At 49.7% G+C, this 26,007-nt stretch overlaps 1 protein-coding gene across 3 annotated transcripts in view; it reads right to left on the reverse strand.

Moving 5' to 3' along the window:
• Nucleotides 1-26,007, reverse strand: part of RPH3A (rabphilin 3A) — a 99,295-nt gene that overhangs the window by 11,092 nt on the left and 62,196 nt on the right. For 2 of the 3 annotated variants that reach the window (XM_067539492.1, XM_067539493.1), the window contains 10 exons: nucleotides 25,456-25,563; nucleotides 22,427-22,588; nucleotides 15,133-15,216; nucleotides 13,659-13,718; nucleotides 10,617-10,865; nucleotides 8,106-8,185; nucleotides 6,205-6,279; nucleotides 3,409-3,518; nucleotides 2,469-2,595; nucleotides 1,258-1,314 (listed from right to left, as the gene is read on the reverse strand). In XM_067539492.1, coding sequence (XP_067395593.1) covers nucleotides 1,258-1,314; nucleotides 2,469-2,595; nucleotides 3,409-3,518; nucleotides 6,205-6,279; nucleotides 8,106-8,185; nucleotides 10,617-10,865; nucleotides 13,659-13,718; nucleotides 15,133-15,216; nucleotides 22,427-22,588; nucleotides 25,456-25,563 — 1,112 coding nt within the window. The remainder of the gene's footprint in view (nucleotides 1-1,257; nucleotides 1,315-2,468; nucleotides 2,596-3,408; nucleotides 3,519-6,204; nucleotides 6,280-8,105; nucleotides 8,186-10,616; nucleotides 10,866-13,658; nucleotides 13,719-15,132; nucleotides 15,217-22,426; nucleotides 22,589-25,455; nucleotides 25,564-26,007) is intronic. The other variant, XM_067539494.1, reaches the window with a different exon arrangement.

Genomic DNA, 26,007 nt, shown 5'->3' on the forward strand with positions numbered 1-26,007 from the left:
TCACCAAAACCCCCATTGTGCAGGAAAGAGGAAATGACTAAGGGAAAAGCTTGAAAAAGGGACCACATGAGATTGCAGAGGAAGGCGAGGAAGTGTTTAAAACACAGGAACCTACTTGCTGAAGGTGAACAAGACAATGAGCAGAAGCCATGTCCAGTCAGGATTATTATATTTGATAAGGATTTTAAAAGCTTTTATTTGTCAGCTGGGCTACGCTCGGCAAACCCTGTGCAATAGGACACAAGAAAGTTTTAGCCTGTTTCACTTTGTCTGGGGGGTTCACACCTGGCATGTTTGAGTCTCCGTTTCAGGTTGGACTGAACATAAAATCTCAAAGGGCATTTGCAAGCGGGTGCTCCGAAGGCAGAAAGGGGAGAGAGATCGCACTTGGAACATTTCCACCTCCCCGGCTCACAGCATCACCTGGCACTGAAGGAGATCATTCTACAACCATTAATTAATCTTCCCCTCTCATCAAACGGTGTTTGAAACAGGGGGGGGAAGTGACAGCTCTTGGGGGAAAATGCTGGAGTCGACCAGGTCTGTAAATCAGTCAGAAAAACTCCTTTCCAAGATTAGAATCACCACCGCTATTAGATGTTTGAGCTGGCACTAGAAAGACATACATATCCCACCCAACTGGTAGCAGAACGGGTTCCCACGTGAGAGGTCTGGGTTCAGGAATGACCTGGGGATTCTACACCGCTGGCTGGCTCTGTACCAGGGGCATCATGAGAGCAATGCTGTTTCCCATTCACAGGGAAGCGGTGCACTCTACGGGTTCATCTGCACTGCAGTCGGAAACCCAGGATAGCTTCACTCTAGCTAGTGCGAGTGCTACTGACAGGGCAGCTGCGGGGGCAGAGACTTCAGTGCCGTACGGACAAGGCCACCCAGGACCCTGGCTACGCACCCAGGCGGCTCACTTGCACGGTAATCCGTGCTGCCGTGACGTCAGTGCAATCAGTGCTCGAGCTGGCTAGATGACAGAGAGCTCAGGTCTGTCGAGACATATTGCAAACACACCTCTGACTGCGGCGTAGCCGTGCCTCTCTCTTGCTACGTCCCTGCACTAGCTGCACAGGGGATCTGCATAATAAGCAGCTGCGGTGAGGCATTGGACGGGGGATTATAAAACAAAAAAACTGCTATTCATATGTGGCACCACAAGGACGGAAAACGGTGCCTCTTGCCCCTCAGCGAAGGATGCCCTTGCAAACTCCAGACCAGCGGAGCATGGACTGCCCAGCATCTTACCTCCTCTTCGTACAGCGCCATCCCCCGAGAGGAGCTGGTCGTTCCAGCACGCTTCATCTTGGAATAGGAACAAAGAGAGATTATTCCCTTTAATAACTCCACAGGCAGAGAGAGGCTTCTCCCAACGGCACCCCCTCCCACAGATCAAACACAGCCCCAGAGCCACCTTTACCGGGTTTCATCCAGGGGTGAATTTGTCCCACACTCCTACAGTGAGTGATAAAACCTGCACTTCCTGAACAAACCGTACCCCTAGGAACACTGCCAACACCTGGCATGCTACCACGCGCGCTGCACTGATTAGCCATGTGGCCCCATCCTGGCTTCTTTCCACACATCAAACTTCAAGAAGGTTTTTTCTTCCCATTTTCCGATGGCCAGAGCCATCGATCTGGATCTGTTCCACACACACAGGAGCGCAATCTTTTCCCCACCCACATAACCAATCATCTCACTCAGCTCCCTTCTGCAGAATTGTGGTATGATACCGGAAGCTTGTCCGGAGCACTATAGGCCACCGAACTATTTAAAAGCAGCTTGCGGGCACCCTTATGAATTATTGCTAGAGAAGGAAACCACATATATTCCACTTCACTTCCAGAGCTGTACAAAGGTGCCTGCAATATGCTATTTGCTCACAGGAGCAGTCCTTTATCTAGGATTCCTCCTCCAGGTTTGAACAGTTGGACATGACATGCTGGAACTCTGCATAAGCTCTGCCATGCTGCTCTTCCTACATTTACAGAACTCCCTCTGGGAGACCGGGGTACAAGAGCCAGCACGCAGATCCAAGAGCAGAGTTTGGCCCTTCGTCCTTATCACCGGATGTTTTGGGCAGGGTCGTTTTTGGGGAGGCAAGGGGCGGAGTTAATATCTTACAAATCAGATTTGTGTTAATCAATGGACTAGAATGCCCCATGCACTGAGGAATGGCCATATCACACCAGTATTCACCAAGCCAGGCAGTGCATGGACCAGATTCTGATCTCAGTGACAGCCTGCAACAGAATTACTTCAGATTTACGCTGCCGTAATTGAGACCAGAAACCGGCTGTAAGATTCTGAACATCTGCCCAGAGACCTTCACATTCACAGGTCCCATAGCCACTTGGGAGCCTTCAAATTCATCATCATTCCAAAGCCCGTTGACTGCTGCTTTCATATTGATCACCAGAAGTAATGACAACCTAGCAGAAATTCCCAAGACTTACGGGTATTACTCTCTCCAAGCAGATGTTGAAGTTCTTTTTCTGGTTGGGTTTGAGTTTCTTCAAAGAAACTCTAGTTTCACCGATAAATTCGTTGTGGCCAAATTTGTCTTCATCACACACCGAGATCCTCAATTAACAAGAAAAAGAGACCTAATAATGAATGGGCTGAAGCATTTCCCACCTCAGACTCACATCCTCCCTTTAGAAATCTGTGCTGTATGATCCAAAATATTTGTTTGCTAGGGGGATGTAGACAACAAAGCCTAAAAAAATCTCACATTTAAGATCCCTGCCAAATCTAGCCACATTGACCTAACTTCAGACCAGAGCTGGCTGGAAAATGGAATTGCTGTTCTACAAAGAATTCTGATTTTTTTTTTTTATTTGTTTTGACTCCAGAGAGGGGGCGGGGGGAAATAAAGCCAAAATTTTGAAATTTCCTGTGGAATGGATATTCTGAAAAATGTCAATTCAGAATCCTTGAAACATTTTGCTACAGTAATGGGAAAACCTCTAGTTTCAAGAAGGTAAAATCGTTTCATTTCAATAACGTCAAAATAAATAAAAAATGTTTTATATTAAATATACAATATATTAAATTATTATAATCATACGCAAGTCCACAGGAAATACGACAACATGATCAAGTCAAAGTGAAACATTTTGACATTATCTAAATGATTTGTTAAGATTTTCTTCCAACAAACGTTCCATCCACATCGAAACATGCCCAGGAAACGTTGTGGTTTTGATTAAGCTGCATTTTCCAGTGGACAGCTGTTCTTTCATAATTTTTCCATCCTGCTCTACATCTACCCAATTTCTTAAATGGTTGCAAAGTAACTAGCCAAGGTTGACACTCATCCCCGTACAGAAGGCTCACACAGCCCCCCACCACGGTGCACTTTAAGGCGTGACTGGGGTTTTGTCTTCAATTTACCTGAGTGTTTTTCTTTGCATGTCCTCGTCCGTGATACCATGATACACCAACGTCTCATTCCACATGGGGTTGCGAGTGTTGCGCAGAGTCTTGGTCCTCAATTTGTTAGACTGGTGAGTTTAAAAAATTAACAAAAAAAACTAATCACACACACAGTCTGCAGCCTAAAATGGTCCCAGGTCGAGCATCATGCAAACAACGGGTCAATCTTGTGATCTTTCCTCACATGAGCAGACCCACAGTCCCCCTGTATTTGGTTTCATTGGGAGCTGCTCACCCAAGCAAGTTATTACAGGATCAAACCTACATTTAAAAAAAAAAAAAATTAAGTAACCTTTGTAAGCAAATTCTCCATCCAAACTAGTCTCATTTAAGAGTCAAACTCCATTCCTTATAATTTGACGCAGATACAGCAGTCTCCCTTTCTGAAGGAAGTTGACAAGGTGTTTACCACCCCATAGCAGTTTGGAAAGTCAGGCATAGCCCGCTGGGAAATAAACTTAGTGGCCTAAAATAAATGAAAAGCCTGTGAAGCTGGAACTTTCTGGAATCTCTCTCACTTGTTCATATTTACTCTCGGCCAATTAGGCCCTTGTACAAACAGAAAATTAAATGATTCCCAAGTTAGTGAAGCCTTCTTGGTTGCTGCAGCTCTCATGCCACACGGGAAAATTTGTATTCCTACTAATTGAGGAGCCTGGCTTTTCTGCTTCGACAAGATTAGTGGCCTCCTTTCATTGCTCCATGGATTAGAATGGGATAAACAGAGGCACCTAATGCTAACAACAAAATCCCAGATCCTTCTAATTGGAAGTTTGTTTTTTGTTGGGGTTTGTTTTTTGTATTGGTGGGGGGAGGAGGGGGGGTTGTGCACCATATATGGGAAAGAGGATAAGAAAGGAAGAACAGCACAAAACATTAGGGACATAGACTACTCTGATCTTACAATACAGGTGGATTCTGCCTACTGTATTTTGTGGGTGTGCTGGAATGTTTTCTGTTTTGTTTTGTTTTTTGCACCCAGTTGCCCAGAAATGCACTGTGGGATCTAAGTGTAAATTACAAATTTTTTATTAACATTATTTTTAAAGTATTTGATGCCTCACTCATTTCCTTCGAGTACAGTTCAGCTAGGGACAGCAAAAAAATATTTGAATCCCCACAGAAGAGACATTTGTTAGGCAGTGGGCCAGCAATGTTCATTTCTTCCTAGAAGTTTTCTCCAATGAATTCAATTCAGCTGGTCCTGGGAGTGAGAGTTTACAGAGCTTTCTTTGATGAGAAAAAAATTGGAGCATTTACTTACTTGGTGGATATTTTTCACAGCTCTAATTAGAACATGCAGAACCTTCAAAGTAAATCGATCTTGCAAACTCTGGTAATAATTAGATTTTGTGTCAGATGTTTTGCGTTGCATTAACAATGTCACCTTCTCCAAAGTTTCTCTGTGCTCATTAACTAGATGTTACTCTTTCAAGATGTCCTGTACGCCGCTTACTTCTGCCAGGCTACTGAGAAACACGCAGATCCGAAGAGCTGTCTGAAAAGATACCCCGCCTCAGAAATCAGGGCACACTCATCCATGACCAAGGCCCCCGGGCTGAGCGTTCTCACTCCCTATTCACCAGTGCCCTATTCATTTCCATCCAAAATTAAGGAGATTCTGATAGCCGCACAGTAATCACTTTGCTCCACTAACAGCAGCACTAACTTCAAGGGGGCAATTCATAGGGCAAGCAATGAGGGCATCAGAATCCAGCCATCAGTGGTAGGAGGATCCTTCTTGGTACACAGTGTGTAAAGAACGTTAATTGGATGGATGTGTTAATGCGCCCAGGGAGAAGAAAGACTAGAAATGGCTGAGACAAAGACATCCAGGTCCAGATTGGAGGAACCAGTCAGAGATTCCAGCTAGTTGGAGCAGCTGAAGCCAAAGCAGGGAGTGTTGCTAATAACTCTGGAAGGCAGGGACTGTCTGCTCCTGGGTGTTTGTACAACGCCTTCCACCACAGGCCCCGTTCTTGGCTGGTTCTTAGGCACGACCAGAATCAACAGGAGTAAAAAAGAAGAAGATTCAAACTCTCCAGACATCATATGCCTGGGGTTTTGGTTCAGCTCATTAAGTCGACCCATCCGTTTGCATCCAGATAAGAACCTCGCCGGTGTTAAGGGGTGCTCAGATTGGGTGTCTCTGCATGGACCCTAGAAAGTATCATTTCCTGCGTGTTTATGAGCAGCCATAGCGTAGAAAACATCCTACAAGGCCTGTGTGAGCTCGAGAGAGCCAGGGAACATTTAGTGCAGTTCATCTCTAATGAGTTACGATAGGTTTCACGCTTCTGATTTTCCAGGACCTACCATCACTGTATGTCCAAGCACCATCCATCCTAAGAAACACAGGAGTCAGGAAGATTGTTTGGACCAAGACTTCATTTTCTTGACCGGGTCACAGACAGAATAGTGACCATGAGCAAGTGGCTACAGAAATCAGAGGGGAGAGACCAAGGACAACCACTTGCCTTTGCACCCTGTTCTCTCTCCTTCCACACTATTGTTATTGCTACTTTTTTTACTAAAATTACTCAGGATAAACCCAACGCGGTAGATTTTCTCTCTCCCTGTGGAATATATTTAGGCCTCTGAGCTGCCTAGAGGATTTGGATGTCTAGCGTCTATTGATTTTAATGGGAATTAGCCATCTCCTTGCCTTCGGAAAATCTCCGCTGTAAAGCAGTAATAAATCTGTGCGCCGTTTCAATGTAAAAAATGTAAGCAAATTAATTGAAGTACATTTACCTTACTGGCTCCTGGCAATAGGTGTAACTTTACATAAGGATCAGCTAAACCATTGGAGTCCATTGGTTTTAAGCCCTAAAAGATAACAAAGGGGATTAGCCATCTCTAAATACATGGGGGCGGGGAGGAGAGGATTTAGCAACAGTTTATTACAAAATATAAATTAATAAAGAGAACGGAAGGTACGTGTTTGATAAAGCAAAGCACTTTGCTCTGAATAAGTGGAATGCCCTACGCCCAGTCCCACACTGAACCAAGACTTAGTATTCAGCTTCTAAATCACAGAACAATGCTACTATCCATTTGCCCACATTATCTTTGAATCTTGTATGGCCTAACAGAGGTCTGTGCACTCGAAACTCACATTCAGGCAGCAAAGGTTTGCCTCCATGTCTTCAGCCCACAGATTCCATTGAATCCGTGCTGTTATATGCAGACCTTTGGTGGACTTCTCTGCTTTGCCATTTTAACAGGAGTGAAGGTAGAGTTTTAGGGTGTAGTCAAACATTGCTCTGAGTGCGCTGCAGGCTGGGGTTCCATTGCACAGACATTCGACAGCGGCTAAACGTTGCTGGTTTTGCCTGATATTATGAACAGAAATGGCAGGTGAACTGAACCATGGAATTAAAAGGCTGCTGTCTTAACTGGTCTGCTGCCATCTCTGCAAGACACCTATTCAGTTCTGGAAGCCTCGGTACTACTGCCTGTTGCAGGTGATTCAAGAAGATGGAATTAACGACGCCAATTATTTTCACTGCAACTCAAGTAACTGCCCTGGTTACAGTTGCTATAATCAACCCGCCTCCCATGGGCAGAAGTAACCCCAATAACCCCATGAGCTGGCTGTGGGAAATCAATTACACCGGAGCACCTGAGTGGGTAATCACAGCGTACTCCGTGCCTTCGATGCACTCCTCTCCAGGACGGACATCTGCACTCAGGCACAGACGGCCTCCAGCTAGGCTGAGGTCAGGCACATGATGCCAGCTCCTGGCATGGGGCCCCGCTGAAGCTGGCTGAAGCCTCAGTTATCTGCTAAACTGCTGCAAGTCATAATCGCCGCCGCTCGTCTAAAGAAACACCCCAGCAAAGGGATTCCAGGGATTCAGAGGCACACCACACAGGAAACTGCCTACTTCCCTGGGGACATTTCCAGGGCCTGGTGGCCTTAAGCAGCTGTGGTTTAGCTATCCTGTGCACCCAAGTCTACTGCAGCAGCTGCATGCCAGGGGGACACAAAAGCGGAGAGTGAAACCCACGCTGGAACTCGCTGTCTTCAGGGACGGCCTGTTTTTGGAGGAGGGCAGGAGAGTTTGCTACCACTATCGATCAGACAAGCCCGTGCCTTGCTACCTTTTAGGGCCCGAAACGAGACCCTCCCATCTGTCTTCTCCTGTGTGGCAGAACGGGGGCTCACACACACCACCTATGTTGGAAAAAACCCCACTTCTGCCACTTTTAGAGAGAGCAAAGATTTCAGAGACGTTCTCTACACGTGCAGTGGGGAACATCTGAAAACCAGGAAGAGCTCTAGCGCCGGAAGCGCCTAATTCCTCCCAAAATCTTGCACCTCGCCCTTAAGGGAATTATTGTTCTCTCTACCACGCAGCTATTATAGAAATAGAGATCACATATCCTTGTTAGCAATGGGTCGCCTGGCTGGGAGGAGAGGGAGAAGGCGGCAGAACTTAGCTTCAGTTCCATTGCATTTGGTTAGGTGGCAACCAGACTGGTTCTTGGGGAGCGTAGGAAAACAGAGATGGGCATTTCTGAACTATGCTCTTCCAGGGGAGGACCACGTCCTGTGTATGTGGAGCAAGCAGGCGCCTCTGTTACTGGATCAGACTTTGACTTAGGAGTAGGCCAAGGGGCATTTTATTTTGCTCCAAGGACACACTTACTTTTGCTTTGATGAGAGTGCAGTGCAAAGAGCTTTTATCCTGGTCGTACAGCAGGCTGAACTCCAGCGCCCCCAGCGTGGCTAATTAGCAAGAGGGGAGATGGAAAGGGGAGAGATTGCTTTATTAAGAACAAAGCCAATAGAGATATTTCATCTACTCCACCTAGCGATATCAGCATGAAACCTGCAGGATCCTAGCACCAAAGGCAGCGCAGCTCTAAGGGAGGGTATCTGAATAGTCCATCCCGCACTCTGCAATGCCAGTTAGAGATGACAGAGGAATCCCGAGGTTTCAAAATTTGTCTTCATTCCACATTGGAACAAGAAAACCTTTTGAGCGTTTTCACAAAAATGGGGGAGAGACGAGGTTCAAATCCCTGCTTGCCTGATTCAGAGGAGTTTATCATCCCAGCTCACTCTAGTTCAGGCAGAGCAGGGGCTTGAACTGGGTCTCTCAGGGCCCTCGCCAGGCATAGCTCAATAACATTTCACTTCATCACCAGTGTTCTGACCAGCTCTCCAGACCGCTGGCGAGCCGCCACCCAAAATTCGCCCCAGGCAGAGACCCCTTTCCTAAAAAGTGGACCGCCACCTTGCCTGCTCTCTACTCAAAAGGCAGCCCCGCTCCGTGAAGGGACAACTTTGATCCTCTGAGGTTCACGTCAACGTCCTGGCACCCAAGATGTTTTAGCTGCATAGCGTCAAATGTCATAAAAAGGCACCCCAAGGCAGCTTCTAATTTAACACCCAGAACTGACAATGGGCGCAACTGATTGGGAGTGCGAAGGACAGCCTCTAGCTACCTGGTCTGCAGATTTGATCTCTGTGTTTCCCTTTGCTCTCGTGATTGCAGGTGAAGAATTGTGTGCACAAATTTAGAGGGCATTTAAAACCCTGGAGCCATTATTACACACAGTCACCCGCTAACCTGCCATCTCAGCCTCTCCTGGCCAAATTCACAAGCTGCAGTGGTCAGAACACCATCGAAAGAGAACTACGCAAACATTACCCGGCACACAGGGCAGGGGCCGCACAGTGTTTTAGCCGAGTTTAGTGCTGAGTAAAGAGAAAGTGACAGCTCAAGCGAGATCTATTAAAGGCACAAAGCTGCGGGACAATGCAGATCACATTCCAATACGACCTGCTGATGCACTGCAGCCCTGAACTTGGACAGCTTCTCTCAAGTGAGCAGAGGTTGCCAATCACCCCGAGTTTCATGCTGTTTCCAGCCAGGGCTCTGCACACTCATTTCGTTGAGTACTCATCAAAATTTGACTGGAAAGAGGAAAAGGCTAGACGCTGGCTCCCACTGTACTAAATCTTCTTAGCCACTTTCCTCTCTGCCTAATATTTATGCACTGCCTCGTGGTTCCTAACAACCCTCAACCTTCCCCCCAGGAAAAGGTTTGAAACATGACAAGACGCCTTCTCGGAGTCCCTGATCTTCACTCTTATGGTCAGTAAGTTCATGAATTAGAATGGGGATAAAAAAATCTTAGTGCAGAATTACTGAAGCCACAAGGGTTTCTCCTTTATACAGATGGATTCGTCTAATGGCATTTCACACAGCTAAAGAAAAACAGAGGCTTCATCTGAACTTCTTTTCATGTGTGTACAGATGTGGACATGTGCATTTACACACACACTACATAATAGCATAGATCAGATAGAGTAAAATAAACTGAGGACCTGGGACCAGATTTTTAAAGGTATTTAGGTGCTTAACTCCCACAGGCTGAGACACCCAAGTACCTTTAAAAACCTGGGCCCTGATCCTGTAAGCCATGCTGAAATCAATAGGGGTGCTGCCTGGGTCAAGTGTGCAGGATCTAGTTCTAAGTCCGAGCCATATTCTCCTCTCAGTCTCTGCAAACACTGGGCCTTTAACGGGGCTCGTATTAGCAGTTAGATTTTTTACTTTCCCCCCCTCTTTCTAGGGTTAAAATCAAGACACACAGAGTTGCCACTTAGACCCTCAGGCTCCTTCCTAAAAGGATGAATTATTCAACTCAAAGGCTGAATTTTCGGAGACCGTTTGTTATTTTCAGTCAGAGAGAAATGGACTCACAAAATAGCCCAATTCCCTCCCTGATTACTTATTTACCAAGCATTAAAAGCACTTAGTGGATGCCAGGAACGTGACATGAGCCCCAGCAGATCAAAGCTGCAGTCACAGTAAAAAGGACAGCGTTCCTGTTTTTTTGCCAGATATAAAACATTCAGAAGCATAAAGTGACATGAAAAATAGAACAGCTTCTCACGAGGCGCCCTTTGCAGGGACCTGCCGACCTCAGATTTACAGTCACGTTCCCACGAGGCAGCCCTCAGACATCGCCACTGCCCCGCTGAATAAGGGGCTACGTTCAAGAGGCACTGAGCGCTAAAGAAGCCAGCGGGAAAGGCAGGTCCACAGCAATTCAGGATCTGGCCCAAAGATTTGTCACTTTTCTTCCGTGGCACAAAACCACCCCTCCCGTATCAGAGCCGGCAGGCCCAGCACCAGGCTACGTACTTGCTTCATCGGAGTCGTAGCTGTTCGCCTCGTCCTCTTCCTCATCCTGCGGCGGCAGCTGCGGACGCGCAGGTGCGGACGGCGCAGGTGCGGACGCAGCTGGCGCATACGGGGCAGGCTGGCGCAGCGCCCGCTCCTCTCTGGCTGCAGGCATCGAGTGGCCGCCGCCACCACCTCCTCCTCTCTCGTCCCTGGTTGCTGCTGCTGAATAGACAGGGTCTGTCTGGGGTGGGCCCATCGACTGGCTCGCTGTGCAGGAGAAAGCAGGACACAGAGATCCCAATCACCTGGGGTGCAGCACCAGAGACCGAAGCTCCAGATGGAGAAAAATGAAAGTTGTTCATGTCCGAAAATTCAGCTCATCCAGTTTTTAATCAAGGCTATTGGGCTCCTGGTATCTGGATCGGCACAAGTCACGATCCTGTTTGAGTTTCATAGATTCAGCGAGTCTACGACTAGAAGGGACCACTATAAACATCTAGTCTGACTGCCTGGACAACACAGGCCAGAGAACGGCCCCAGAATAATTCCTGTTTGAACTGGAGTAGATCTTTCAGAAAAGCATCCAGGGAGAATCCACCACACCTGGTAAGCTGGGCCAAGGCTAATTATCCTCGCTTACGTTTGCGCTTTACTTGCAGACTGAAATGTGTCTAGTTTCAGCTTCCAGCCATTGGAGCTTGTTATCCTTTTTAAACCCCTCTTCCCTCTGCTTCTCCTACCCACTAGAGCAATGCGTCTCTGGCTGATTCTGCGGGCTCCTTCACAAAATGGGGAGATCTTCTCATGGCCTTATTACGCTAAAAACTATTTCCTTTCATCCTTTTTAAACTTGTTTCCCTATACAGATTCCCTCACCCACAGGTTTGAAACCACAGCCCTAGATTGGCTTGGGTGTGTTTGAGAGATGAGATGAGAGACGTCCTTTCTATGCGGACAGTAACACAGACCTAGCAGCGGTTCTGCTGCCACTGGGAACCTGTTGCTTGTTGTGATGATTTGATCTGTGTAAGTTCATGGAGGATACGTCCATCAATGGCTCGTGGCCAAGGGGATCAGGGACACAACCCAATGCTCCCGGTGCCCCTCAACCACCAGCAGCTGGGCCTGGAAGATGGGATGGCTCGTTCAGAATTGCCCTGTTCTGTTCACGCCCTCCAAAGCATCTGGCACTGGTCACCAACAGAAGACAGGACACTGGGCTAGATGGGCCATTGGTCTGACCCAGTCCGGCCGTTCTTATTTGCATAAGCAAATCTGACATTCCACCTCATTTATACAGGCACTTTTCTTCCTTCCCCCTTAAACTGCGAGGGCTCCCAGCACTTTGCGGTGGAGTTTGGGGGAACTCTGCTTGGCTTCTGCGCCTTGTGATGTGTACAGTACCCATGCCTGTGGTGCAAACAGCCAAGTGTGCAAGCTTAACGTTCGTTTCCCCACAGCCTCCACGTGAGTAAACACACAATCACCTGCCAAAAGCAAACATCGAAGGTGGTAGCATGGTCTGCTGCCTAGAGTACAGCACTGGCAGGCAAGTGCCCCAGGTTCTCATCTGCCCCAGGCACTTTAGGTGCCCAGATGCCAGAGGGATGGACATGGCATAAGGACTGAATAAAACAGAAAGGGACATGGCCATGAGCATGACCAAGGCAGATTCATTTTGCATTGTAGCGAGCGCGGATGGCCCGTTTTGTTACAGAATCCACCCAGCTCCATCTACAAACAGTTCTGATTATGCTCAAACCTGCCGTGATCAGCTGAGATGGTTGCTTGAATTACATCCCATTCAGCTAGTAAATTAAGCAGGGAGGAAAATCCATCGTGAGCGAAAAATGAACGTCATCCAGGATTATTTCTTACCCCACTTTGCTCTCTGGAAGTCTTCATAACTCTCATCTACCTGGGGCCCTTTGTGTCTCTGCATAAGGCACATGTGAGGCGCTTTGCTTTTTTTCAGGTGATCTCTACATAATGGGCTTCTCACCGTTTCCTTTGCCTCGGGTTTAAGCATTAAGTGGTGGAGGTGCTGGATTTCAACCCAACGTTTTGCTGAGTCAGAATTCCCCAAATACCAAGAGCTCAGTAAAAGGAAAATCTGAAAGCTCAGAAATAGATAACTGGCCCATTTCTACTTTCAGATCTTGGGTGAAAGACTGGGGGGAATACAGCAACACTTCGTTAATGTGAATCAATAGAGGAGATGGAACTGAATGCTTCTAATTAACATCCTGAAATTCAAACGTGGCACAGTGTGTTTCTCCTGGAGGGGAAGGTGAACGAAGACATTCATTTTAATTGGAGCATTTCTTTTTATTTTATGATTTTTTTTTTTAGCACCATAGGGGCCAAATTCTACTTTCAGTTATGCGGGTGCAAATCAGGTTATTCCATCAACAGCAGCAGGTACTCCTGATTGCATCAGGATAAATGAAAGCAGAATTTGGCCTTCTAAGAGGAAAGGTAAAGCTTTAAATAAATCATAAAGAAGTGCAACATGGCTCAGCAAACGAGTGGCCTGGCCTGGCCTGTCATTTAAGGCTGGCAGCAATTTAGCCGTACACTTCGTCGTTACTGCGCAGAATGAAAGAAATCGGAGCCATGCAGAGAGACGAATCAGTGCGGCACAGAGACGAAAGAGGGAGAGAGATCTGCCCCCAATGTCGCAATTAATCCACCTGTCCTAAGCCATTTATCTGTACTGGCATGTTCGTTACCATACCAACGGGTGGCTAACCTAGAAGAATTGCTTGCCCCGATGCAGAGAAGAGGCAGTTTACAACACGGGAACATCTGAAATGGCGTTTGTTCAGTACCAGAGAGAAGACAGGCAAGCGGCAGAAAAAACAGTTTACGTGCAATAGCTCCGATTCATTCTGCCCTAACTGGTATTTTCATTGCAAAATCTCCCAGGTTTCCCATTCGTCGCTCGCCGACTTTGTCACCCTTTCAAAGCATTTTGACAGAAGGGAGGGAACGCGTCTCAGTTAGCGCATGAGCTCAGCTCCGTGCATTACAGTCGATGGACCCAGGGAGATGCTTTACCTTGTCTTTCCGGGTATCTACCAGTGGGCCCGGGCTCTTGTCTGCCGCCCACGGGAGGAGCTGTGGGATACAAAGCGATAACGTTATCCTGCAGCTGGCGGCAAAGGCAATGACATCTGACTCCTGCCCCCCCCCCCCCGGCAGGCAGCTAGAAACACCCCCCATCAGCCCACGGGGCCTGGGAACTAAGTCATGTTCACCCTTGCGCTGACCACAGCAAGGGAACCAGGCCCCCAGCTGGGGTTTGCCGGGGTACCAGCAGCAGGGCGACCGCAGCAGGGATGCCCAGGAAACGAAGGCTCTACCACAGCCTGCACCGAGCCATCCCTGTGGGAACGGCTAATGTTAGAGCAGGTGACCCAAGAGTCTTGGCTCCCAGGCCCCGTTTTTGGCTCCCTCACTGTGCTATACCGGAAAAGCCCCCGCACCTCTCTGAGTACGTAACGGGGGCGAAAACACTGATCCACCCCCGCGATCAGTAGTGCCTTCAAAGCACAGCACTGCCCCGGACACCACGTAAAGGGGGCACGGGGTGCAGCATACCTGACACCGTGACGGCTCCCGCTCCATGGGCCGGCAGAATCCCAGCTGCACCTGCTGCCCTCTTGCCCGCCCCTGCCATCTGGAGTGCTGTGCGCCCCACGGGAGCAGGCCCCGCACTCCGCTAAGCCCAGGGATGCTACGGAGTTTGACCTTTATGGGGGCTGCCCCCTAGCTGGGCCAGGTAGAGTCCGGCCCTCGGAGGGGCGCGTGTAACATGCTTTGAGACACCCCGCCCGGAGCGTGCTGTTTTAGAGCAAAAGGGTTAGACGGATCCTAGTAACATTTCCGCAGTGTCTCACGTCTCCTCCCAGCCTGAGGCAGGGCCTCCCGCGCGTCTACACTGCGCTCTCCCCCGGAACCGGAGCTAGCTACTTGCGGGTCCTGACCGTGCAAGGCTGACTCACGCCGGCCTCCATGGGGCCCGTCGCACGAGTGAGAGTTGCAGGATCAGGCCTTGGATCCGCGGCGCGTCTCCCTGCGGAGTTCTCTGCACCTGCGGGGACAGAGCTGGTGCACGACATGCCTAGGGGAGCTCCAGAAGTGCTGGTGGATGGGGGCTCATAAAACCAAACCCAAGATATATCTGAAAGGTCTAGATTGTGCCTGGGTCTTGCAGAAGTGTGGGCAAGGGAGGAGCACAGACAGCCTACTCTGCTAGGGCGAGGTACAACACCGTGCCTTCTACCCCCACCCCCCAACGAGCCACTTCTAAGGGGTCAGAGAGGAGACGGGGCTGCGTTCTCACACGCTCCCTGAACCCGCCAGCACCGCTGGCCAGTTGCAGAGCGCGGAGTCCACGGCAGCATCCCAAGAGACAGCAGTGCATCGGGTCCCCCCTGCACTCCGGGAAGCCCTTCTGCACCATCTCCAACGCGGGCCAGCCCCTTCCCAGCCCAGACGGACCCGGAATACATCCAAGCAGAACGTGTACCTGGCTGAGCGGCCTGGGCAGCAGAGCTCTGACTAGTAGCTGGAGGAGGCCTGGGGGCTTGAACAGAATTGGCCCGTTTTACACCTAGAAGGAGGAGAGAAGATTAGCGGCGGGGGAGGAGGGGGACGACACATCATTCCCCAATTTAAAATTCGATTGCTGTGGTGAAAAGGGACATTTGCAAGCTGCAGATGCTGGCACCTGCAGAGCCACGGCAGCTGTTCCATGAGAGAGAGAAAGAGAGAATCGTGCAAGTCGGTCAGTGGCATGAGAAAAATAACTGGATCTGATGTGCAGCTTCTAGTGCCAGTCAGCCTGGCTCCATCCCTCAATAACGGGGCACCATGGTTGGACACCGGCTGAGTGTCCGGCTCAAACAGTTTGTTTTCAGAGAGGGAAGAGAGAGAGAGACCCACCCACCTCGCTCCTAAACCGCCACCACTGCAACAAACCGCGTTAGCGCACGGGCCGTGGCCCTCTCGGGCGTGCGAGAATTAAATTCAAAGCCCACATCGAAATTTCCTAAAACGGGGTCCCCTCCTAACGAGCTGCTGGTGTATTTGTTCCGTGTGCACACAGGCTGAAAGGGGTTTAGGCACCTACCTCCCATTGAACAGCCCGGAAAATCTGGGCCATAATGACCCGTCAGTCACCCAGTACCAGAGCCTCCAAATACCTTTCTATAGAACAAGAAGATCTGCTTCCAAACTGAGATCCTCGGATGCACGGAGTAAAGTGCGTTGCAAAGCTGGGCCGGTACGGCTGATGGGGCAATGAGGCACACAGCAATTAAAGGCCTGGCCTGTGGATGCCTATTGCCAGTGTGGACTAGCCATAGGAGATTTATTTTCCCCAAACGTCCCACCTTTGCTACCACCATTGCAGCCCTATCGGTAGCAGCAAAGGGGAGGCCACGAGCTGGGCGAGCAGCTGTTTTAAACTGGGTCTAGCCCAGTTCAGAACAGGCTCGGTGAGACGGTGGTCAAATGCACCAGGTGCCCCCGGGACCAGGCCTCCCACCAGAGCTAGCAACGATGGGAAACGTTAGGAGAACAACCCAGCGGCAGGCAAAAGCTGAGAGCCCGGCCAAGACAGGGTTAGGAAGGAAGTTTCTGGCCTCCAACAACCAGATGAAAGGCAGGGTTGCCTAATGGCACCACCGGTGAAGGATAGCCACAACTCTAGTGAGCTGGCTTTGCCACTGGCCGGCTGGGTGAGCTCGAGCAAACTCACGTCACCGCTTTGTGCCTCAGTTTCCCCATCTGTAAAATAGGGATCACGACGTCAACCTCCTTTGTGAAGCACCTGGAGCCCTACAATGAAAAGCGTGACATAAAAGCTCCGTTTTTATTATTATTAGATGCTGCTATTTTCTCTGCTCCTCTCCGGTATTTTCCGCCTGTATCAACAACACACATCGGATGTCGCTCATTTCTTGCAGCTGCTGGTTCAATGCTATTTCCATGCTCAGTTGTTTTGAAAACCAGCTGTGCTCCGGAAGCCTGGCTTTCGTGTGATCCCCTATTGCTACACAGAGTGAAATGCGCACATGTATTGCGTGCGCTTAACAGCCATTCATCCACCCAGCAAAACGGCTCACCCGCTTTGTGCTCCTGGATCCAGAAATGCTGGGCAGCGGAGAGAGATGGATGTGAGACTGTGACAATAGAAATGGACTTCATGGCCAAGGAATAATGTGGGGTTTATTCCCCTGGGGATTGACGGAGGAGAGCAGCACCTCCCCACCCCAAGCCAAAGTCAAGAGACTTTAAGCGGGGATGCGCTGTGGGGATTGGGTGGAGGCAGTCTATCCCCCACCCCGCATGGCCGGGAGCCCTGGTCGATGCTCTCTGGTCCCCACGGACTGCACTAATCTCCACAGCGGCGCATGTCACTGGTTCAGGACAGCCACTGAAAGCCTGGCCTGTGCACAGCTCCAGACGCACCACCAAAGCAGAACGATGCCCATCCCACGGCCTTTCAGTCCTGCCAGAGTCACAGAAGCAGGGTCTGCCTTCGGCCCGAGCCTGACCCATGTCAGATGAGAGAGGCGGAGGCAACTAAAGCCTCTTGACACCTATTTGCTGCAGGAAAAAAAAAATCACACTGGTCGCAGGAAGGCTGCAGAACTCAGGAAGAGGCAACCCTGCAGCCCGAGGCCGCCCAGAAGGCAGGAAATGAGAGATTTCGCTCAGAGGGGAGAGAAACTGGCTGAGTTGTCTTGAGCAGAAATGGACTAAGGAGGAGGCAGAGATGCAGGACACTGGTGTGTGAGGGAAGCATGGACTGGAGAACAGAACCTGATTAGGGCCTTGTTACAAATTATAAAGCCTCAAACACCCACTGCTATGAAAGCTTCCGTTGACCCCAGAGCGGGACAGGTCTTAGAACTGCTTTCAGTCCCCTCTCCCCTTAATTTCAGTGGGGCAGGTACCCTCTGGGTACAAGCAAGCCTCCTTGCACACAAAGCAGTTCAACAACTTATCCCACCCCCTGAGGCCAGGCAGGAAGCGGGAGGAGAGAGGTGAAGGCCTCCGGCAATTCCCACAGGGATCAGAGCACAAGAACTGCCAGGCCGCCACGCTGTGACTGAGTTAGCGCCCGTCAAGATCAGAGAGGAACGCAAGCGCCAGGAAGGTGAAGCAGCGTTTTTCCAAAGACGGCTACCAGCCGAGGCTGATCAAGCAAAGCCAGATCAGCGGGACCTCTGGGGAGTTATATTTATAGGCAATAGAAGAAGGTTCCTTGTCTGTTGCACAGCCAGAGCTATGGCCTTACAGGATGTGATAAACAGGTGCTCCTCGTTGTCACAGAGGGGAAAAAACTGTGCATCGCAGAACTGAATAAACTGGTGGGCTACTGCAGCTCGTTTTGAACAAAGGCTTGGTGGCAAAGCCGCCACAGGATCTAATCCTGCAAGCTGCTGGGAGTCAAGGCCATTCAGCATCTTGCAAGATCAAGCCCACAACCCATTCACTTCAGACCATATATAATGCCCTGATCAATACGTGCATGCGCTGAGAATCCTGTGACTTGGGCACAGGGGACAGAAAGCACAAGCCGCACGGCCACCTTCCTCTTAAGCATCTGGCGCTGACCACTGTCAGAGACAATATGGGACAAGGTGGCCTGGAAACGTCTGTGTTCGAGTTATTCGCAGCCACATTTTGCCACCAGGTCAGTTACACCCCACATACCGAGGGATGCACTTTCCTTTCCAGAGCAATTTTTATCTCCCCCTTTAAAGTAAGATGCAATACCGAGAGCTGAGAAAATTCTTTGCAACAAAGAAGTTATTCAACTAACTCAAAAGAATAAACGGACGCAAATCAGACATCAAGAATGGTAACATCCAGAAACCAGTAGGAGAACGCGTAAATCTCCCTGGACACTCAGGAACAGACTTGGAGGTTGCCATACTTCAACAAAAAGCTTCAAAAACAAACTTCACCAGAATCTGCAGAGCTGGAACTCATGTGCAAACTTGACACCCTCGGACTAGGTCTGAATAGAGACTGGGAGTGGCTAGCCCACTGCAAAAAATAATGTTCCATCTTTTGGCATTCACACCTTCTCATCAACTGTTGTGAACGGGATGCATCCACCCTGATTGAATCACCTCGTTAACACTTGCCCTCCTCGCTGTGATGTAACCCACCCATCCTTCCGTGTGTATATATACCTACCCAACTGAAGTTTCCACTTCATGCATCTGGCGAAGTGGGTTTCTGCTCACAAAAGCTTACGCCCAAATAAATGTGTTAGTCTTTAAGGTGCCACAGAACTCTCGTTGTTTTGCTGAAAACAGACTAACACGGCTACCCCTGTGGAACTCATCAACTAACTCAGCTACTTCTTCCTCTCACACAGTGTTCACCAGCAGGTCGCACTTAACTCAGATTCAGTCATTTTTTGAAAATAATCCTTTTCCCCTGATTTTTTTTAAACTTTCTGGGTAGAGAGCAAAAATCCTCAGCAAGGATTCACCATTCAAGGCTGCTGAGAGGGCATAATGTGAGTCCCATGGTATTGTTTCTTCACCCTGATAGGACAAGGGTGTCAGGAAAGCATCCCTATTCAGGAAAGCGTTTACGCATATGATTAACTTTAAGCACATGCTTAAACCTTGTGCGTTCCTGAGGAGGGACGGGTTTAAAGCACGGCTGAGCTGAATTCCCCTGCAAACCCTTAATCAAAGAAGATCGTCTGCAGGATTAACCCAGCCTTCGCTGCAGGGGTATCGTTTATACAGTTTCCTGCTGCAGTGCTTCTGCCCCAGGTTAGCCCCGAACGTCTGACAATGAACTCTGCTGACAGACAGATTACGCCAATTCACTGCAAGTAGCTCGAAAATAATAGGAATGGCTGCGCCATGCATATATGTATGGATTGGATTAAAACAACAGAACTGCTGCCAGGCTGTACTGCTAAACAGAGATTACGGTCGATGAGATGAGCTGCGCTTTCACAGTTTAAGTGTCCGGTCTGACCCGCAGGCTGATCTATACCCTTAATATTCAGTCCACCATACCTTTTTGTTATTCACAGTGACATGAAATTGAAAGCACAGACTCCATCTGGCATAAGGCAAGGGGATTAGATGATTAGTATCTCCAGCAGTTTGCTATTCCGTATTCCTTTTACATCGGAGGAATTAAAAAGAACTTGGATTTTTTCCACTGGTGTATGTACGGCTTACCCGATAAACCTGCAACCTCAGCTCCCAGCTGAAAGGCAGTCTCTGAAGTTGCCTGTCAAGCTACAATACCCCCTAGGGAGGATTCTGTCCTGGACAAGCTCTGGCATAAGCTGTCAGTCGTCAGGTTTTAGCATAACAATTTACAACAGCTTGGGGCCCATTAAATTTTCATGGAACAACGAATGACACTGAGCAGAATCAATGCAATGGCCGTCATCCACGGAGCTTTGAAATTACAGCCCCGAGGGGTCTTCTGCGACACCAGTGTGTTCTGGCTGAGCGCATTCACGACCCGTCCACCTCACCCGGGGAAGTGGAGACGTGTTTGGGAAACGGTCGGTCTTCTCCAAAGTTTGTGTTTAATCTAGTTTTCTAATGATAAAAATGCGGTGTACACAGCATCTTCCACCTGCGGATCTCAAAGCACTTTGCAAATACACACACACAGCCTCTCAAGCCCACCCTTTGTGGGTTAAAGAGCTATTCCTCCTTGTGCATATCTGTGAAATGGAGATAGAGCCCTGACTTAGTTGGTCCCGAGATGCTAGTGCAATATAAATGTTAAACAACAAATGGTTTGTTCCAGGCACTTGGGGCCTCATTGAAGTCAATGGAAAAAAAACCCAAAAAACTTTCCACTGACTATAATAGAAGTAGGGTCAGGTCCACAACGAATCTGGCTCAGAGCAAGGAAAAGTCCTGTGTCACATCATCCTTCTTTAGGCTGCACTCTGTAGATATTTAATATGGTTGGCAGCATTATGGAATAAGATAAGAGAGAAAAAATATATACTTTATACCCATCTGCATGCGTGTGTGTGTACACACGTACGCATGCATATGGGTGTGAAACATGTTCTTCACACATTATACATACTCCCTACGCATTATACATAGATAATGTATATTAAACACACACACAAAGATACACACACACCCCCCAGCATGAGAAAGGCGAGAGAGATGTACGCATATACAGCATGGTGGCCGAAGAGAAGGACTGGGTCCCAGAACTCCGTGGGTGCTAAGACCACCTCACGTACTAACTGCAGGACCCGGGGCCAGCCCCGCTCACCTTTGTAGCTCAGTTCCTCATCTGCAGAATTTTGACCTACCTCAAGATTAAGTTCTGAAGACAAAGAAAATCCAGCCCACTACGAATTCTGTTGGAGTTTTGCACGAATCACGACAGCAGAGTCTCGCCTCTGTTTGTGCTTAAAGGGAGCAACTCAGACAGACGCAGGCAAACAGCGGTGCTATTTCTCTTCAGCGAGGGGGGTGAGTGTGCAAGCCCCACCCACACGAGCACAGCCCTGTGCAAATGGATTCACTTGGTGCATGGTCAGGTCTGAAAGTGGCTTTTGGTGAATATTTGTGCCAGGCAATCTCGCTCCTATGAATATTCCTGGGTAACAAAACCCAGAAGCGGGTACTGACACAGCCTGAGCAAATTCAGGTGACTAGCCCCGGTAACGGTTTGTGGCCCGCACCCAGCTCTCCCTTACGCTGGGAAAGTGAAGAAGGGAAATAATGTCAGCATCGAGGGAGGAAATGAAGAGTTAAGTCTGCGTCTGCCCAGCATCAGTGACGGGGACCAGAGCTCCCCTTGGGAGAAGGGAAGGGGACACAGGCTGATCTCATTATTCAAATCTGATGAGCCTAAGGGGCAAAACTGTGATCTGGACTTCAGGCCTCCTGAAGCTAAAAGGAGTTTTGGTCCTGGGGTTTTACAGTGTCCCAGCCCCCGTCAGAGCCAGATTTCTTTGGTCAGCAGCATTCAGCTGTCTCAGTGGACAAGTGTGGTGTAGCGAGGTCTGTGCTGGGATTGCAAGTTATCACTGGGGCTGGGGGTTCTCGGTCCCGCTTGCGGGCCAAGGGGAAGTGCTGCAATTCCAACACTACAGCGCTCTCTCCCCATCCAGAGGCCCATGGTTTCAAAGGACTTCACACCACACGCAGCTTTTTGGGTGCACACAGCCCTTTCCACTGCACCAGACTCTGAATGAAAGAGCGGCCTCTTTATTGTGTACGATTACAGCTGAGCCCGGCCCCGTACATCGCTGTCCCAGAGCGGCTCCAGGTCAGAGCAAAGAAAGCCAGATATGCTTGTGCATGCTTCACGGGAGGAACCCCAGGCTTTGGGAACACCAGACTGGACTGCTCCTCCACAAGAGAGTGGTGGAAGGTGTCAGCAGCGAGGCTGTGGCCAGGAGCACGGCCTGCCTCTGAGGGGGCACTGCCTATTTATGTGCTTTATCAAAACAATCCCTCTGCGGTGCAAGATCCAAGTGCCAGGATGGAGCCTTGACTGGTCCTTCCTGGAGGCTAGTCCCACGACTGCAAACAAGGAGCGTCCAGAGGCCGCACGTCCAGCCGGACGCAGGCCGTCATTGGGGGAAATGAACCTGGGACCTTCAGCAACAAAGCACAGAGCGCTACCTCTGCAGCTAAAGGAACAGCTCCATTCGCCGGCAACAATTAGCAGCGGTTTCCCCTGCATGTGCTCCACCCACTACATGGGAAACGTGACGCACAGCGTTACTGTCTCTCTCGCACGCGCGCGCGCACACGCGATTTTTCATTGCTTTCTCTCACTTGCAGGACTTCTGTTGACATCACTTTCCACTGCGTACTCCCAGCTCTCAGGGACCCCGCCAGCAACCGCGCTGCCACTTGGAGCCATTCTGACCTCGGACGGTTTGCGGCTAGGAGGCGGGTAGCTTCCCCGGCCAGAAGCAGCCGCCGGCGGTTCGCTCCCTGAAAGCACAGCAACAACAGCAGCTTTTCTCTATCCCAGTATAAATCCATCCCATTTGCATTTATCACAATCGCCCCGAAAAAAACTCTGGGAAAGCTGTCAGGCCTGCGGATTTTTTATTGCCCGTAATGACCATGTTTATGAAGCCACCGTTGATTTGTGGAAGGGAAACTTCCATCTTTATCACCTCCTCGGTGACGATCCCATGTCACAGCAGGAGAGGGAGAGACGGAAAACGGCAGAGAAAAATGGAGGGGACGGAGAAGGAATGTGCCAGCATCAGCCACCTACAGTGGAAGGACAGGATTGGGTCAGAGGGGATGTTTGGGGCACAGTACACTGGCCTGCCCACAATAGCCAGCCTGCACCCAGCTAGATGGAGTCGGGAGGGAGGGTTCTTAGAATCACACAAATTGGATCAATCAAGCACCAAGGCGACAAAGCCAGCCAAGAAAACAGGTGGCCGTTCGCAACGGCCGCAGCCAAGGTAGCCGGCGGAGCGCGCGCTTTTGAAGAACACAATGCCATATTGACTCTCTCCCTCTCGCAGCAGGGTGAAACTCGATGGCACAACGTGCACCGACTGGCTGGGTTCGGCCAACAGATGGCTTTCGCCGCGTGGCTCCAGTCTAACCATTTTGTTCGGCAGCTCTGAAAAGAAACGACTTCCCAGCAGGTTCCAGCTATGCGCATGGCCACCTCGAGCGAAGGGCTGCTTTCCTGTTTCCCCAGCATGCAGCTAGCTTTACTCTTCATGCCAGGAAAGCAGGTGCTCAATCCATTGAGTCATTCCTGCTTATGCCAGCTGTGAATCCGGCACTTCAGCTGTTTACACCAAACCGCAATTACAGGCAGAAATGCACAAAATCCATCGTTTGACAGCAACGCATTCGTACTTGCCCAGGCCCAGGGAGCGTTCTAAAGAGACCACGCAGAATATTCAGGATATGTTACGCCACGCAGGAACACTAAGGGGTGCTGGAAGCAATGGGTTATACTCAGCTCAGGGAAGGCTTGTAAGAGTGAATGCTTGGAGACCGAGGAGGAAATGCCTTTGCAAGGTCGGCCATAGGGCCAGGCTGAAACCCAGACTGGGGACTTTTCCCTTTATGCTAACTTCTTGTGCTCACTAATGCAACTGCAGCCTTACCATGCCCTGGAAGGAGGCATAATATTCCTTCCCTTTAAGAGACAACCACAGTCGCTGTCTTTGCCTTTCATTTACATTCCTCTGGAGCCAGCGGTTTGAATAGATAAATTATAGCCATGCTGGTTTGCAATTCTGGTATCCTCTTGTTGATGAATTGCAACCCCCCAGCTGGAATGCAAACAGTCTCAGCATTTACCTGGCTTTTGCTGAAGATGCCGGGTATAAATCTTTCTCGTGACACAAATGGTATCTTTACCCTTGCATGAATTCTCAGGGTCACCGTGCACAAGGAGAGAGAGGGTATAGCAACGGGTGGAGGCTGCTGTGTAAAAGTAGAGAGAGCTAACGGGGGGCGGAGGGAAACAGGCCTGTCACACCAGCCGCCTTGTCTCTGCAGAACAGCAGGGTGATAATAAAAACACACAAAAAGGCAGCCTTGGGAAAATCATTGGCACGCGAGGAGTGTGCTGATAACCAGGAACGGCCCGGTTAAAGAGTGACAGATGGTCCCACGCAATAAGGCTGACGGTTTAAAGGTTGTTTAAGACTAAGGTGACCAGACAGCAAGTGTGAAAAAGATCGGGACACTTTTCGTTTCAGGGAACGGGGGGTACAGTTACGGATCTAAGACAAAGTCCCTAATATTGGGGTGTCTGGTCACCCTATGTAAGACCCTGCCTGCACTGGGGGCAGAAATGCACGAGCGGCAGCCATATTGAAACAGGGTGGCTAACGAGCTGCTTTCCCCAGCGACGGCGCCTGGGGAGGGTTTTGAGGCAAGACCGGGCTGTGGGCTAGTATTTTCAGGAGCCCCTCCCCACCCCCCGTTCTGCTCTCGGTGGGTGAAATCCAGCCCGGTGCAGAGACCCCAGCGAAAGGCCTCGGCGTTCCCCTCAGCTGCCGATTTTGGCTGCCTCCATTTTCGGGTGCCCCAAAACTGAAGGCAGCCAAAACGAGAGGCTGGGGAGCCCCGAGCGGGGCGTAAGCGTCGTGCTAGCCATCCACAGGGGCTGAATTTGGCTCAGTTTGGAGACGAGTCTAAAGGCCTGGTTTTCATTTGGGCCTGGCATCCGTAACGCCATCGGAGTCCAGTGGGAGCTGCAGGTTGTCAATACTGGCACACTCAGGCCAGGCAAGATTCAGCCGTGGCATAAACAGGAGCGACTCCGAAGCAGGTGCAGCTGCTTACAGTCAAGGCCACGCTCTCCTGGAGCCAAATAAACCCCACAGAGGAAACCCCAGAGCGGAGAGTGCATTGAAAAGCTATGGCGTTGCTCAGGACGCTGTCTCGCCAGATTCCCGGAGTGAAAGCTCGGGGAGAAACGACAGCCTGCATCTCTCTGCTTCCCCGGACCTCGGATGGCAGCAGGCCCTCGGCGTCTTGTGGAACGAAGGCCTTGGCCGGCTGGGTCAGTAAATCCCAGCTGTCAGCAGAAAAGCAAACGAAGCACCCAATTCTCTCCCTGACGCTTTGGAGGCCACCCCGTGCTCAGGCTGCCCCGTTTCCCTGCCTTTCTGTTAATGTATTCAGCTCCTATAAAACTCCCATTCAGGCATGGACGGAGGTACCTGAATATTCATTACCAATGGGACACTTCACAGCCACCAGATGGTGTTCTCTGGCACAGCAAGGGCCAGCGGATTTATTGTACACCAGCCCAACACTCCCCGCTTTAGTGTCTGCTCTCAGCCAAGTTAGCAAATCATCTGCTTTACCTGCTTCTGGCCTTTGTCTCGTCCCCTTCCTTCCCCTGTAGGCAGCAGGATTCTCTTCTTCTGAGCTATAGCCACGTTCAGAATCGTGGCTGGGGTCCCGGGATTTGACTAAACATAAACAAAAGCAGACTTTAATTTAAAAAATAAAAAAAATTTAAAAAAAAAATCCAAGCTAGCCTTTGTTGAAAGACAACACAAAACCCCAAAACAATCCGCACTGCCCTGCAAATCAACAGGCTAGTGTATGCATGCACTGCTGCCCTCTAGTGGATGGAAGCAGAACCGCTCGAGTGTAAGTCATAAGCCCTATATTGCTAAGGGCAAATGGAGATTCCCCTTTAGCTCATGTGGCAGGGCCTGTTGTGTTAGAGTGTGAGTTTTATTCTGCTACTATTGAGGAATTCTGAGTGGCCATTATGTGCTACAGAGGGACAGTGGTAAAGTCGTAGGTAGCCATGGCTTTGTCATACTATTATATATGCACTTGGAAATTAAACGTGGCTTCACTAATAATCAAAACTTCCAAGCTATTGAAGGCAATTGGGCAGCTAC

The sequence above is a fragment of the Emydura macquarii genome, unplaced genomic scaffold (genome assembly GCF_026122565.2).
Source record: "Emydura macquarii macquarii isolate MOO-44397 ecotype Brisbane River unplaced genomic scaffold, CSIRO-AGI_Emac_v2 contig_554, whole genome shotgun sequence".
NCBI classification, from domain to species: domain Eukaryota; kingdom Metazoa; phylum Chordata; order Testudines; family Chelidae; genus Emydura; species Emydura macquarii.